Genomic DNA, 17,099 nt, shown 5'->3' with positions numbered 1-17,099 from the left:
TAGTTAATAAACAAAAGTACGTGGAGACCCATTATATGTGTGTGTGAGGCTCTGAGGGTACAGTGCAATCTGAGGCATGCCCCCACCTGCCAACAGACCAGTTACCTGCTAGAAGGACAAAAATATCATAATTTACATTTTTTAAATCATTAAAGAACATTTTAGGACAAGGGTACGCAGATTTCAGCCAGCCTGCCAAATCTGGCACATCACTTGTACGTTTATAGCCTGAGAGCTAAAAATGGTTTTTACAGTTTTAAAAGGTTACAATTTAAATGGTGATATAAGTTTCTCCATAATATCCTTAATAACACCTTTTCACCCACAAAACCTAAAACATTTACTCTCTGATCCTTTAAGGAAAAGTCTGCCACCCTAGTTTAGAATAGAAGACTCAGACAGCAAAATAGGATTAATCATTAAACTGTCCAATAAACATAGAATTGTAAGAACTGGAAAAACTAGGAAAAGCTTTGAAGAAGGAGGATTTGAGCTGGGGTGGTACCAGAAACAAACATTTTAAAAAAAAATAGTTCAAAGGGTAACACAACACAGTTTTTCAACAGTGGGAAGGATGTGAATGGGCAAAGAGGAGGAATACAGGTCACATGTATTACAGTTAATGTTATTATCAGACACCAATAGAACAAATTAGTATCATGACACAAAATGGTTAGTCAACCAAGTGCTACAGCAACAAATTACTTTTAAGAAGTACAAATAAACTTCTCAAAAGTGAAGCATGTTTTAATTCCATTACTAACCCCAATATAATCAATGTCCAAATCATGATAACGCTTGGCACCCACAATCCAGGTTATGACGTAGTAGGCAGTCAGCTGAAGGTTTTCATAAGGCCAGTTGAAACCGTGTCCCAGCCATCCAGGGAATGACCATGGCAACCCTGCGGAGAGAAAGGAGGACACAAAGGTACAGTGGGTATAATAGTGCGGACACTATTAGAAACAAAGCAAAAGACACCAAAATGAACACAGGCACAACAAAAAGCCAATACGGATCTGACTAAAGGAAAGAGGACATACCATGCACAAATTCTCAAAACGCCTTCCAGTTACAGATGTTAGAATTTCTTATTGACTCCTAGAGTTAGAGTCAATAATTCCAAACACTCTCTCAAGAAAAAGAAATAAAAACAAACATCTCTCTCAAAGATACTTACTTACCAATAGAAAGAAATAACATACAATTTAACTTAACATCCCATCACCTGCTATAGAATGTTCAATATCCAATTTCTGTTTTCTGAGGTCAAATCAGAAAGTTCTGAAAGCTTATGCTTAATTACTTCTATGAGGTAAGCATAAAACAAACTCCTCATTCACTACTAAGGCCACTTAAAATATAAATTAGGTAATCAAATTTAGCAAACCTAGTTTGTCCTTACAGCAACGTAAATGCCAATGACTCAATAGGGAAAGATACATTTGCTAAATGATATAGATTAAATAATCCACATTCTTCCAATACCCTAATTATTATTTTTAAGTAAAAGAAAATGAGCAGAGAAGCACTAATTACAATTATAAATCCTAATTCTGTTATTAATGCATTAAAGTAAGCTCAACAGTTAAGTTCCTTAACTGTTTATATACTATCAGTCTAGTTCACCACTGAAAATAGCAAAATCAAAATGACAACATGCTTACTTTTCTAAAATCAAGAAGAAAGACTAAGTGTAACTACACAAGAAATGTGACATTGAAATAATGGAGCATTTTAAAACAATGAAATGCCAAATACATTCTGAAGGCCCACCATGTGTGAGTCTTTGTTAGGACATGGTTCAGCATGCCAGATTTTCTACATTTAAATGAGAACTGACCTGGAAAGCCACCCAATAGGCAAGTACACACTGAAGTCAATGATGCTTTTCACTGCTCAAAACATTTCTGGAATCTCTTACGAAAGTCCATTTACAAAGGACATTCCTCATTTTTGTTTTAATTTAGAAAAACATGCTTGTCCTCTAATTCGACGGTAGAAAATGATTTTTTAAATCAAGCCTATAAAATAGATCTCATTAATCTCACTGAAATTAGTCTGAATGTGCAAGACTGTTTCAAAAAATCAAATTCATTTCAAATTATGAAATAGGCCACCACTGTGTATGTTTGAAATACTTTACAAGTCTGTACTTTGTTACAGAAGAACTGAAATGAATACAGTCCCATCTGACAAATCATCCAATGATCCTGCCACTAGCATCTAAGCTGCCCAAGGGCAGTTATTGAGGGTTGGATTGGTCAGTATCTCCAGTGCCTGGAACAATGACCATCACAGGGGTGGGTTTCAAAACAAAGAACCTTTGTATGTACCGTGTCTAGAAATGGAGTCTGCTGCTACATGTAATATACAACTTTGCAAATAGCTGGAATATACTATTGCATGCAATATACCATTTTATAAATAGCATTGCCCTTTGACAGATTTTGATGGGAAATGTTGAGCAAAGCAGTTTAGCATCAAAAAAAAAAGGAAAAATAAAAAAACCCACCAGAATGGAATAGTCTGATTTTGCCATTCACTAATTATCTGACCTTCAGTCAGTGGCATAACCTCTCTGAGCCTCTACTGCTTCTTCTGTAAAATGGGAAGTGTAATAAAGATCAGACGTACTATATAAGGGCAGAGAGGACCATGCCTGGCATGTGTCTTGCTGCTAGTTGCATACTAGTAATAGTAACAACATTATTAGTACTTCAGTATTAATAGAGACTCCACACACATGATTGAGAATTTAAAAAGTTAAAGCAAAACAGACTGCAAAGCATGACAGACTTCACATCTTACCCATGAGTGTAATATTAGGGTTCCGCTTCTTAGCTTCTTTCATCAACCACCACTCATATCCTCGGAAATAATTCTCATCTAACGCGTAGTGCATGTGGGACGGCTCAGTGCCATCTGAATGTGAGAGAGCAGAAGACAGGAAACTACCCATTAATGGTGCTGTGTAGGGCCACTCTCACTGGCACACATACACACGTTTCACAAAAGTCGTATTCCAGTTCCAGTCCTGAAGCTGGGCAAATAAGAACATCTTTCATAACTTGAGGATGGATGATTAAAGCCCATTATTTCATCTTGTTTCATTATCCTAAGCAGTGCAAACGTCTTCAATAATAAAACCACACCTTTCTATTACAAGCAGTGTTAAGAGAGGTGGTATCACCTCATATTCTAGAAAACTCCTAGGACTACATTCTGCTGGGCTTTCGGTCTCTCTGGGGTTTTCAAATCTCCATGTTCAACTTTAAATTCACATGGCCTCAACTTCCAGCTTCTCAATCCCGGCTGTGAATCCCTGGCCGCCTGGGCCCCAATTCTCATACTTTATTCCTTGAACCTATACTGTGCCTTTTATACCAAGACCGCAGAGGTTTGAGGAAAAAGGAATGAGTACACATCCCCATCATAAGAAAAATTCTATACTAGCCTTTACAGTGTGTCAAGGTAAGTAGCTGACACCAGCCTTCAGGTATTACCAGGCCTTACAAACACCTGCCCTTGATACTAAGGCCTCACAAGGAGAGTGGCCCTTGCCCAGTTCTTAAAGGTAAACTTCAGAATTCACAAGAATTACCTGTGTCTATATTTCTCCCCCTCATTTAGCTTCAGCACATGAAACTGGCCAGTCATTATCAATTATACACGAAAGGATCTGACAATATAACACAGGTCGTCTCACAAGGGGTTTCCTTTTATTTTAATTTGCATTTTTTCTTTCAACATAAACACTACCACCACCTCACAGATATATCTGTTTAACAAAAATTACTTCCAAATCACTAACAGAAACACAAGAGTAAAAACAATACTCTAGAGTTCCCTATAATGGAATCTGACCTATAAATATTAAACTATATATAATCACTGAGATAATTAAATTCCTTTTTCTCCTTCTTGGAAACCAGAGGCCTAAAGACTTTTAATTGACTACATGTCCTATACAAAACCAATCAAAATGGTGGCAACAAAGACTGAAGATTTAGTGATTAAAAATAATTTTGTTTTTAAAATAAAAAATAGAACTATGTATCTGAAACACTGATTACTTATATTTTTACCACCTATTTTATTTAAAGCTAATAACACTTTACATGTTTTATACAATATTAAAAGCTTTGTTTTTTTAACTTTTCAGTACAATTCCAAACTATACCCCTGCTCTCTCTAGTAAACATAGGTTTTAGAAAACTATAGACTTGCTTACTACTGATTATTTCAACTAAATATACAATCTGAAGTCCAAATGCTGTTTTTAATGGGAAAATGCATATCTTGAGACCAATTTTTAAAAATAATTATAGAGTGAAAAAGGAACAATAAAGAACAATTTACTAAGCAATAATCAATATCAAAAATGTTGGCATCATTTATATTCCAAAATTACAGTCCATAAGTTTAGGCATAGATTCAAATGATGGGGGTGGGGAGGGGGAAAGCCCATTTACCAAATACTCCTACCTGTTGTCTGCCCATCACCACCTATTTCGACTTTTAGAATATGCAAAGAAGCACCGAAGTTTGGCTGGAGAAAGAAGTAACAATATTAACATTGTGATTCATTGTATGAAGGACAATACACTTCAAGACAATTACTAATGGCTGCCTTTGATTTCACAGATGAGAAAACCAAAGCAAAACTTCAAATAAATAGCAACTTATCCCAAAAGTAAATTGCCATTAAAAAAAATAAAACCTAGAATTTTGAAGGTGATAAATTCTATGGGTGATATTCACCATAGTTTTTAAAATATCACAGATACTATTAAGTAACTCTTTTTCCATTACCTTAAAGAGATAATCCAATATTTGAGAACGATAGGGCTCTGGGTAATTCACTAGAAGTCGGGAAGTTGCCTAAAAAAAAGTTTTCAAAAGTATGAATAAAACAAATCCAATCATGAATACTTTTTTTGATGTTTTATGTACTCCACGTAGCACACCCATATTTAGCCAGCTTTTAGGCAAAGCTGAGCTGTGGAAAGTCTCAAGTTATTTGCCTATATTTGTTTTGCCCATCATTGGGCAAATAGGTCTATTATTTGTCCAACAGCTAAAACACAGGTTCCAAGCAACAAACAAGTTTCTCTTCTACTGGGATGAGGGTTGGCTGGGAGGTAAGCTTGCTAAGCCTACTGATGAACCTCATGATTACAAATTTATCTTGAGGACCTTGACTCAGAGGGTAGCTAATAGAAGAAATGAAACTAGTTCTCTCTCTTAAGACCATTTGTCAAATACCACATCTGGGGGCCAGGATGGGAAAGATGAATCGCAAGTAATTTTCCCCTCAACCTCTTGCAGGAAAATATTTATTACAAGCAGCAATGACAAAAGGAAACACTCCTCTCCTCTTTTTTATTCGAGATTTACACATGCTGCCTGTTACTGTTAAGAACGACCATGCAGTGATCCCCAGGCCAAACTGTACCAAGGAAACCTCACACCAGACTGGCATCAGGATGCATGGAAAGACAGAGGTGGGAGATGCAGGGACCAACACCTGATCACACCTGAACCATGGCTGATAACTACTGGAATGAGGAAGTCACAAAACTAGTAACTGAGCAATAACATATCCTTTGGGGAGCAATATAAACACGGGGAAGAAAGGAGATAGGTTTTATCATGAAACACTGGCATATCACGAGGCTTAGCAGCCAGATAAGCCCTAGGTTCCGAGCCACTGACACCTTGCCAGGTGTATGACAAGGGCAAGACACTTGACTTCTATGGAGCTCAACATTTTGTTTTGTACTCTCATATATGCTACCTCTGACATTTCGGTCGTGCCCATATCTATTTCCCTCACACCCAGGACCTTTGCCACTGCATCACAGACTCATGGAGCAGCATACTCTCTAGCCACGTCAAGCTCAACACATCCCCAACCAAACATGGCACTTTTTCTTGAATCTATTCCTTCTCCTGCATTTGCTACCTTAGTAAAGAACAACAATCTGCCTAAACCACAAATTTAGGGTCCCCCTTCCACCAAATTTCCTATCCCTCTTCAGTCACCAAGACATCCTTAATATCTCAAAAAGTCCATCTCCTCCTCTTCAATCCCACTGCCTTCATCTAGGTCCCCTCAATTATTAGCAGAGCCTGCATAGCCTCAGGCTCTCCCATCTGCCTCCACACTACTTGCCAGATTAATCTTCCCCAAAACACAAATCTAATCATGAAACTACTCTCTTTAAACCTACCAAGACCTCCCCTCCCCCAAGAGCTTTCAGGATAATGTTCAAATTGCTCTGTTTTATACCCAGATCCCTTAATTGTTTGGATCCTGATTCTGACATTTTACCCCTTATCACTTTCACACCTTCTATCTAGATATATCACACCGCTTTTTCTTTCTTCTTTCTGGAATGCATTCCACAACTTCTTTTAGCCAATTTCAATTTATCCTTCAGCTTTTGGCTCAAACTCTACCTCTTCATGGAAGAATGCCTTCTGCTCCTGCCCATTGGTTTCATTTAGGTTCCTCTCCCGTGGTCTCCCTTGGCACCGGGTCTACATCTCTACCAGACCTCTTTTAACCCTGAGTCCTAATCACTGCTTTGCTCTTCTGTCTCACTTCTAAGTTACCTGATAACAGGGATTATGTCTTATTTAAGCTCATATCCCTATTTATTCTCTTATTCAATAAACATTTATGTACTATCTTTTTTGTTATCATTTGTTGCACTGGTACAGGCAACATAATATAGGAAGCTTTGAGTCAGATGGAGCTTGCATCCTGATTCCATCGTTTACAAGCTATGTGATCAAGGGAAAACTATTGTAAAGTGGGTTACCTTACTCATTCAGCTGTTCTAATACTAAAATAAGATGCATACAAAGGACTCGGCACAGTAGCTGGCACATAGTAGGCTCTCAATAACTGACAGGCATTGTATATACAAATTGTCTTCAATAATACAGTCACTGTTCTCAAAGAGCTTACAGACTAGCAGATGCTCAAAAACTAAAGTAGCCCATTTTCTCAGCTCATTGAAATTTCACCGTGGTATTTTATAGAAGCTATTATAACTGACAGACTCGCTTCATGGTGTTGATGACACATGCCTTATGATAGTAAAAGCTGCCTTTCCTCTCTAAATTGTAATAAGGTGATTAAGTTTCACTTGGTGGAGATATACTCTATGTGTTGTTCACAGAACTACTGCGTTAGGCCATAAACTGTTTTCCTGGTCTACGTTTCTTGTATTCAAAATTTTAATGAAGACAGTGGGCTTTTTCAGGTTTTCTGACTTTCACCTCTGAATTGTCCTTGTTTGGATTTTTAGGCACTGTAATTTTTTAAAGCAATCTTTAAGTGAATGAACGCTGTCTATGTATACCAACCCATCCTCCACCCAATAAACATGCTTCCTGCCCTGCATTATGCCGTTAGAACGGTGTGTTTTGCTGTTTGGGAGGATCATTTTGCCCTTTCTGCACTCCTATCCTTAACACCGAAAGTGCCAACTCTAAACAAACCCACCACATCATTATGCTATTGCAGGCCTAAGGTCACACCCGATGCAAAAGGATTAGTCGATGGCAATAGTCGATTAGGAGTACTGTAGCCACATGTTGAAATGCACCATCAAGCAATAACAAATTACCAAGGTACCAATCACACTCCTGAATGAGGCCTGGAACTATTTACAACCAGCCCAGGAAGAAGCCTTAGCACCGTAGCTGGCACATAGTAAGCTCTCAATAAATGGCAGGCATTATAACCCAAATTGGACAAGTTTTTCATTTGAAGTCCTTGGGTCAACTTCCTCCTCCCTAATCTATGAAATAGGATGATAACTACTGCACCATAATGACTTCCTTTTTAGATATGAAGGTTAAATGAGAACATTCCAAACACCGCCACAAACTGTGCTAGGTACCAGAGACTCCACAAAGAAGTTTATAGCAGGGTGCAAATACAGTGCTGTGACCATTTTCATTCAATCAGCATTTGAGCTTCTAAGATGAATAATGCACTATGCACAGGGGTACTATCAGAACAGATAAGATCCACCTACTCTGAGTTGTGAAACAATTCTTCTCATTTTAATAATCTTAAACCAAATTCATAAACAAAACCAAAGGCTTCCATTTTTCAGCAAGTTTAAACACAAGTTTAATATCACAAGTAAAAATATTAGCACGGAGGGGTCCGCATTTTATGAAATACTAGCTCTCCCAGGTTTAAACCACAAAAATAAAAAGGATAACGATAGTGAAAAGCAAATATACTAGCCCAATTAGTCCACAGGTTACCTTGAAATATGTGACAGTACCTATGAGTGAGGGATGTTGCCACATCAGGAAATAAAAGTGTAAAAAAATCAAGGAGAATCAGTTGGGTTAGGGGAAAACACAATTTTTTTCCACAGCAAAAGGTCAGATCTGTGATCTGGCTACAGACCAAGTTATCCACTGTGGCGTAGTCCCTGACAGCTGGCTTTTTTGTTTTATAATGCAAGTGCCTGGCTTAGGCTTTGATTGTCAAGGTACCCCATTTTTCAACAAAAATTATGTTTTATGGCATGTCTACTTAAAAATAGCTACCCAAATCTTTTTGGTAACCTGAAACCTTAGAGTTTTGCTAAGTTAAAGTTAAATAATAGAAATTCATTGAATATACAGATCACTGTCAAATAATATAAAATATTAAAACATTCATTAGCGAACATAGGTTTATCTACATTTGGTTTCTTATTACAGAGAAACTAAAGGTATTTGGATCTGTTAGGAAACATATCCTGTGCTATGCTGAAAAACTGTACTATAAAAGAAGAGGCACATGCTTCTAGAAATTATGAAATGCATTCATAAATTTGACAATTTACCGAATGCTGGTATAATAAGACAATTTACAATTGCTTACTTCCTAGTTTTCACTAGAAATCAAGGTTTCTAAGTTAAGAATTCTAATTAATAAATGTAATTAAAACTACTTGAAATAATAAGGAAAACATCTCCATGTTAGGAAAGTATGATGTATTTTAGATAAGAAAAAGTATGAGGTATGGAGATGTATTTTTGTTTAGGGAAATGCAAGTAATTTTGTCCTAAAGTAGACAAACTAAATGGATATAGAAAGTTGGGAAAAGAGAAATACAGAGGAAGAGAATTTTACCTTGTGTAGTCAAGCTGGCTAAAAAAATGAAATAAGTTTACTATAAGGATTTTTTTAAAGAAGATTTCATAAATAGTGTACTTATATAAAACTAAAACTTAAATTAGAATTTTCTTCCATATGCTAAAAGGACAAAGTTTTCTTGGACTATTGGTCTACTCTAAAGACCGTGAAAGGTTTTTCTTTACCTTTTAAGTAATCTACATAGGAAACAAAGCGTCTCTGTTTTATCAAAATAATTTCCTATTCTTCAGGTTGTCTTTATCAAGCCTTTGGTTAATTTAAAATACTGAGTCTTCTCTACTAAAAGAGCTAGGTGTTTGTTTGTTTGTTTTACAATTGTACCTTTCACATTCAAGACTGTCATTTTTGTTATATGGATAAGTAGTACTTCACAGTAACCTATGATCCTGTTTAATCACGTGTTTTAAATCCTGTTGATATTTTTGACAGACTCCCCCAAATCAAATTCTAAATGAAGTCCTTTTGGCTTCAAACTAACTTTGGGAGATTCCAGGGAGGCCCTAGAACATCTCAAAGGGTTTGCTCTGTTTCTCTCCTTGTAAATAGGGCCTCAAAACTAACTAGGCTCATTTGATATATTAAACTACATAGGAAACTTTGTCAAATAAGAAGCAATGCTAAATCTCCTTTAAGTTATATTTTAATGAATATATGTTATTAACACAAGTGTTCCAGATAGTATATGAAATTCCTTGACATCTCCTATGTCCTGGTATAAAGCTGTCACTTGTGATTCTAGTTATCTTAAAATGGTGTATGTCACAGAAATAATCAAATTTCCTTGTAAACTTCATTATAATGAATTCTCATCAGATTTTTAACATGATCATTTTTAAGTCTTTTGTCATTTATAGACATTTATTGTTTTACTCTGATGCTTTGGCAAAAGTGTTCCTGCAAAAGTGCTTCATCTTCAAGGCAACTCAGTACAGGGTGATGATAACTTTCAAATCATACCACTGAACTGGGTAAGAAGTTACAGAACCCTAAAGTAAAACAGGATTCATAGAACTGCTAACAAAAAATCAACAAGAATTACAGGGACCAAATGAACTGAAAAGGATGATTATAATTTTTATAACTTTTTATTTGAAACATTGTTGGTTCAATGTTTTGGGTGTTTCCAGATTTAAGGGAACCTTTTTCTTAAGCTATCTATGACTTGCAGCAATTGGGTAAAGTATATACTTGTAAATAGTGATGAAATAATTTTCCTCCTTACCTGATTCCTCCAGAATTTGGAAACAGTATTCTTATTTTCTTGGCAATATAGTTACTTGCATAAGTTCAATAAGAATTTGTCCTCCTTATAACAGGACACAATTGGCAACATTGGGTATATTACCAAGGCTTTGACTGAACTGTCATATTTGAGAGAGATATACATGTACATAGAGTCAGATATAACCAGACAGATTTAAGGAACTAAGGTTGACCTTATCGAGCCAATAAAGCCTCTTGGAAAAATTAATCTAGTACCTTGTTACTGAGTTCCCAGCAGTCATGTAAGAAAGATCTCTTCCTGCAGGCCCAAGAATCTCATGATATTTTGGAGATTTAAAAAAGAGGAAGTTGCCTAAATCTATACAAATTGCAGACGGTCTGATGACAAGTCCTTGGCTTGGCTTCCTAACCTTGACAGACTGCTTTTAAGATTTTTATTAAAATATAGCTAACATACAATATTATATTAGTTTCAGATGTATACCATAGTTCTTCAAAATTTATATACCTAAAGAAGTGATCACCATGAATAAGTCCAGCAAAACATCTGACACCATACCATGGTATCCCAATATTGACTAGATTCCCTATGCTGTACATTACATCCCCATGACTTAGTTGTTTTACACATGGAAATTTGAATTTCATATTCCCTATCACCTTTTCCCCAGCCCCTTTTTATTATTTTCACTTACAGTTGATGTTCAGTATGATTTTCTATTAATGTCAGGCATACAGCATAGTGGTTAGACATTTATAATAATTTAAGAATTGATCCCCTAACTAGTCTCATACCCACCTGGCACTATACAGTTATTACCATATTATTGACTATATTCCCCATGACAATTTTGTAACTACCAGTTTGTACTTTTTAATCCCTTCACCTTTTTCACCCAGCCCCCCCGAACCCCTCCCCTCTATCACCCCAATAAATCTAGTATCCATCTAACACCATGCATAGTTATTACAGTATTATTGACTATATTCCTCATGCTATAGCCTACATCCCCATGACAATTTTGTAACTACCAGTTTGTACTTCTTAATCCCTTCCCCTTTTTCACCCACCTCCCCAGCCAAACCTCCTCCCATCTGGCAACCATAAAAATGTTCTCTATATCTATGAGTTTGTTTTTATATTGTTTATCTTGTTCTTTAGATTCCACACATAAGCAAAATCACACTGCAACTGCCTTTTTCTGTCTGAATACTCCACTCAGCACAATACCCTCTAGGTCCATCCATACTACCACAGATGGCAAGAACCCATTACCTTCCATGGCCGAGCAATAGTCCATTACGTACATGTATCCCCTCTTCTTTATCCATTCATCCATTGACAGACACCCAGGCTGCCGCCACACGTTGGCCATTTTAAACAGTGCTGCAATGAACATATAGATGCACACGTCCCCTCGAAGTAGCATTTGGGATTTCTTTGGATAGTGGGATTACTGGGTCCTTGTATCTTGTTATAGCCTTTAAAGTCTCTTTTGTCTGGTATAAGTATTGCTACCCCAGTTTTTTGTTGTTATTGTTGTTGGTTTTATTTCCATTTTCATGAAATATCTTTTTCCATCCCTTTTCTTTCAGTCTGTGTGTGTCTTTCAATCTGAACTGATCTCTGGTAGGCAGCATATGTAAGCGCCTTGTTTTCTTATCCATTCAGCCACCCAATCTTTTGATTAGAACATTTAGCCCATTTATATTTAATTATTGATAGATATATAGCTATTGCCATTTTATTATTCATAATTTTGATTTTTTAAAATTTGTATTAAAGAAGTCCCTCTAACATTCCTTGTAATCCTGGATTGGTGGTGATGAACTCCTTCAGCTTTTTCTTGTCTGGGAAACTCTTTATCTGTCCTTCAATTCTAAATGATAGTTTTGCTGGGTAATCATGGTTGTTGGCCCTCCTTTTCATTACATTGAATGTTTTGTGCCAATCCCTTCTGGTCTGTAAAGTTTCTGTTGAGAAATCAGCTGATAGTCTTATGGGAGTTCTCTTGTAGGTAACTGTTTTTCTCTTGCTGCTTTTAACATTCTTTGTCTTTAACCTTTGGTTGTTTAATTATGATGTGTCTTGGTGTGGGTCTGTTTGGGTTCATCTTGTTTGGGACTCTCTGCACTTCCTGAACTTGTATGTCTATTTCTTTTGCCAGATCAGGTAAGATTTCTGTCATTATTTCTTGAAATGAGTTTTCAATTCCTTGCTCTCTTTTCTCCTTCTAGTCCCCCTATGATGTGAATGTTGGTATGCTTGATGTTGCCCCAGAGGTCCCTTAACCCATACTCATTTTTTTGGATTACTTTTTCTTTTTTGCTGTTCTGATTGTGTATTTTCTGCTACTTTAATCTTCTAAATTGCTGATTCAATCCTCTGCTTCATCTAATATACTGTTGATTACCCTAATGCATTCTTCATTTCAGTTCTTATATTATTTCTGACTGGTTCTTGTTTATTATGTTCCCTATCTCTTTGTTAAAGTTCTCCCTGAGATCTGAGACCATTGAGCATCCTTATAACTAGTGTTTTGAACTTGACATCTGATACATTGCTGTCTCTGTTTTGTTTAGTTCTTTTTCTGGAGCTTTGTTCTGTTCTTTTATTTGGGACATGTTTCTTTGTCTCCCTATTTTGGCTGCCTCCGTGTGTGTGCGTGTGTGTGTGTGTTTTCTATGTATTAGATAGGGCTGCTCTGTGTCCTGGTCTTAGTAGAGTGGCCTTATGTAGTAGGTGTGCAGTGTCTCAGTCTCCCTGGTTACCTGAGCCAGGTACTCCAGGTGTGTCCCCTGTGTGGGTTGTGTGTGCGCTCCTATTATAGTTGAACTGTGGTTGCTGTTTACATACCAATGGAAGGGCTGATTAGTTGTGAGGACTGGCCATGACTACATTGGAGGAGATGTTGTTCTGGCCCTGACCTTACCAAGCAGGATTCACTTTAGCAGGGCTCTGGTGCCTGCCCATTGTGACCTTTGGGTGTGTCATCCTTGGAGGTGGCCAGGTGGTGCTCAGGCTCAGCTGAAGCTGGCCACCTGGCCTGCTGACTCCTGGGACTCCTGGGAGGGGCCCAGCCAGATCAAGTTCAGCTGCAGGCTGTGTCCTGCCTGGGGCCTCCTGGCATGAGCCACAAAGCAATCTGCTGATGGCCACTACCCAAGCTGGGCTTGGAGATGCCTTGGGGAAGGGCTCAACAAAGAATCAATGGATTCTACCAGCACTTCTATGTGGGAGAAAGTGCCCCTTCCAGCCCTTGCCCTGAAATCAAACAATTTAGTTCCTCCCTGTACGTGTGTACCTGGTGCCTTTCGAGCTGCTGTCTCAGTGCTACAAATCAGAGAAAGGGAGTCCATCAGCAAGTAATTCCATGTATGGACCCTTTAACAGGATCACCTGGGACTCCAGCCACCCTCCATCTCACCTAGCCACAATTTCCACTGATTTTCACAGACAGAAGTTGCGGGACTTCTCTTCCCTGCACTGGAACCCTGGGCTGGGTAGCCTGGTGTGGGGCTGGGACCTCTTGCTCCTCAGGGTCTGCAGCTGAGATATCCCTCCTGATTTTTAACAGTCACACACAGGTGTGGGGCGAGACTGTTCCTCATCTCAGCCCCTCCTACCAACCTTGAGGTGACATCTTCTATATTCCTTAGAGGTAGGGCTTTGGTTCATCTAGACTTCAGGTGATTCTCAATGATGGCTGTTCTGTAGTTTAGTTGTAAATTTGACGTGGTCGTGAGAGGAGGCAACACAGTGTTTACCTACTCTACCATCTTGACCAGAAATCCCTATTCTCTTTGAGAGACTTTTAAGAGTCCAATCTAAGTTTCCTGTGAAAAGGTCTAGCAAAGCACACTTAAAAGAACCTTTTTAGTCAATCATGATTCTTGCTGCACTTACATAAATAATCAGGTCAAGTTTAATGAGACTAGACTTATTTTGCAAACAAATTAGTCCCACTTTATCTCTGATAGAAGTGGGGTCACTATACAGAGAAAAATTTTATTTCAACGAAAAACTATAGCACACCCTTGTGAATATAAGATTCCAGTCTTTGAGGTTTTCTACCTGCAGACTGGGCTGGATACTGAATTCTTCTTGTTTCCTTCAATATCTGGCTAGAACTCTTCAAACTAACGTTTCCAATATTTCTCCCATCCTTCTGACTCAGAATCACTGAGAACTAAAACTGCTCTTTTCCTGAAGCCATGCAAGCTAAAGTGGAACAACTTAATACCTATAAACTTCAGAGAAATCACAACAGCTCCACGTATGGATAGTCTTTGTACCTATTGTTTCATAGGCCAGTAAGAATGACCACCAGAGACATTCAAATTACAAACTAGGAAATCTGTTAGTTGTCACTGACAGCCCTCACTCCATCTGAAGATGCTTTGAGCTTTATGTCTACAAATCTCAACTGGCTACCCTCAGAACTCAAAGTGTAGTTATAGTCCAACCATTAACCATTGTTTTTCTTTTGTTTCCATAGAAATGCCTCTTATTAAATAACTTGAAGCAAATATATGAGTCATGTAGGCCTAACTTTGGGAGCCCACCTGCATCAACACCTCCTGAAATGAGAGACAACCCTTAAACTGAACTGATCTATTCTTAGGACTAAGAGACTGGTTTGATGAGATATGGAGCAATCACCAATTCAGGACAGGTTCAAACCTACTTACACCAGATGGCCCAAGATGTTAAAATATTTCACAATATTACCAAAACCATTGAACAGATTCTTAGAACCCCTAGATCACTGACCTGGTTTCATGGCAGGACCCTTTAAGCTTGGGACAATGGCTACAGACTGGACTTGAGATACTGCCTGTAAATTATAGGAGTGCTACTATCATCCTACTTAGATGTGTACTTCCTAGGTTACGAAGTCAGCTACCCAGGCAGTTAATGTCCTCATCATCCACTCTGATGCCTCAGTATCAAGGGTAGATTGTACAGTAAGTCCTAATAGTTTGTTTCTTTTTGCAAGTACCTGATAAGCTTTGATTGCTGAGGTATTTACTTCAAAGAGGCATCCATTTAAAAGATGGCTATCTCTAATAATCACATTGCCAGTCAACAACTAGATAAAGAGCCAGGTTTAGGGGTGGTGAGGAATAAGTCTCCTTTGGTTAATTTCATTTACTGACCATTTGGGCACTTTAAGTTCCCACTTTTAAGTTTTAAATTCACCAATGTAGTAAGTCTGCAAAACACTAGGCCCCCACCCTCAACCCCAATAAAAGCAGACCTCCAGACCCATACCCCCTCTTTTCTTCTACCTGCAAACTCGCTGTGTAGCCCCAGGTGTTCAATGAGATATGGAGCAATCAAGTATGTACTTTCCAGAATTTGTAATAAACCTCCCCCCACACACACACAAGTCTCCTGGTGGTTATTGTTATTGCTGAGGGCACCACCATCATAACAAGAACCAGTCCAGCCACAACATTGGTTATCAATAGGCTGAGACCTGTACAAAATATCCACCCAGCAAGCAAGCACTTAAGGCTGGTTGTGAATTGTATTCAAGGGTACAAGTTCCCTCTGACTCAACCCAACAAACACCAAGATCATGCTACTAAAGCAAGCTTCCACGTATGAAGGCTACCTGACAGCATGATCAGGGAGCTAAGAAAATGGTCAGCTGTGACCACATAATCCTGCACAAAGTTGTAGTAGCCTTCCTGTCTCCCTTCACCTAAATTTTATGGAACGCCCATATAACACCAACTCATCCCACTGTCAGAGCCAAAAGAGGACTAAACAGACATGCCAATTAAATGTAATTGGGATCCTAGAACAGTAAAGGGGTAACAACTAAGGAAATATGAAGGGAAATACAGACTTTCAACTAATATTATCAATATTCGTTGTGACGAATGTACCATCCTAAGGTAGGATGTTTGAGTCAGGAAAAAGGTTTCTCAATACTCAGCATAAGAATCAAATGGTGTGTTTATTAAAATGCAGATTCTCAGGCCCCCTCCAGAACTAATCAGAATGGGGGTGAGGAGGGACCAGAACAAGTACACCAGGTGCTTCTGTGCACCCTGATGGTGACTAGCCACTGGCTTGGCTGTTGACCCAATGTTTCCCCCTACTCGCACACAAAAACTGCCACCAACGAGGCACAAAGGCACTGACTGGTCCAGTGGGCAACTCACTCTCCCTTGGGCCTTGACCATCCACGGGCAACTCAGTCCCCCGACAGTAAACAAACAATCCTAGACTATTGATACTAATATAGCCTGCCATTCGGGGGGTAAAGGTGCCAGACAATTCCAGGGCCCTTCCTTTCCCTAAGGCCTTGAAGCACCTGTCATTCCTCCAAACAAAAACCTACCCAGCACTAGCCCCTCTGAAAGAGCCCAACCGCACCCAGCCGTAGCCAGAGCTTCTGACCCATCTCCCTAAAAAAGAAGCAGCACAGCCAAAGCATCCTAATGGAGCATCCTCTTCGCCAGAAAGATGCTCTCCAGCTTCCTGACTTTTCTGGAGCGACCCTTGGAGCGCCCTCGGCGGCAAACCTAGCCCAGGCCCCGTTGCCCACAGTGAGGGTTCGAGCCCAGCTTTGTCAGGATCTAGACCTGTCATTTACACGGTGGACCTCGGGGTCCCCATCTGCTAAAACCTAACTGCCTCTATAGGTGCATCCTAAACGAGCAAGCGCCGGTCCCAGCC

At 38.7% G+C, this 17,099-nt stretch overlaps 1 protein-coding gene across 2 annotated transcripts in view; it reads right to left on the bottom strand.

Moving 5' to 3' along the window:
• Positions 1-17,099, bottom strand: part of GALC (galactosylceramidase) — a 49,506-nt gene that overhangs the window by 31,975 nt on the left and 432 nt on the right. The window contains exons 2-5 of one of the 2 annotated variants that reach the window (XM_019744385.2): positions 4,816-4,884; positions 4,489-4,552; positions 2,812-2,925; positions 765-904 (exon numbers count right to left, since the gene is read on the bottom strand). In XM_019744385.2, the coding sequence (XP_019599944.2) occupies positions 765-904; positions 2,812-2,925; positions 4,489-4,552; positions 4,816-4,884 (387 nt within the window). The remainder of the gene's footprint in view (positions 1-764; positions 905-2,811; positions 2,926-4,488; positions 4,553-4,815; positions 4,885-17,099) is intronic. The other variant, XM_074327084.1, reaches the window with a different exon arrangement.

Source organism: Rhinolophus sinicus, linkage group LG03 (genome assembly GCF_036562045.2).
Source record: "Rhinolophus sinicus isolate RSC01 linkage group LG03, ASM3656204v1, whole genome shotgun sequence".
NCBI lineage: Eukaryota > Metazoa > Chordata > Mammalia > Chiroptera > Rhinolophidae > Rhinolophus > Rhinolophus sinicus.
This window is presented reverse-complemented; position numbering and strand designations above follow the sequence as displayed.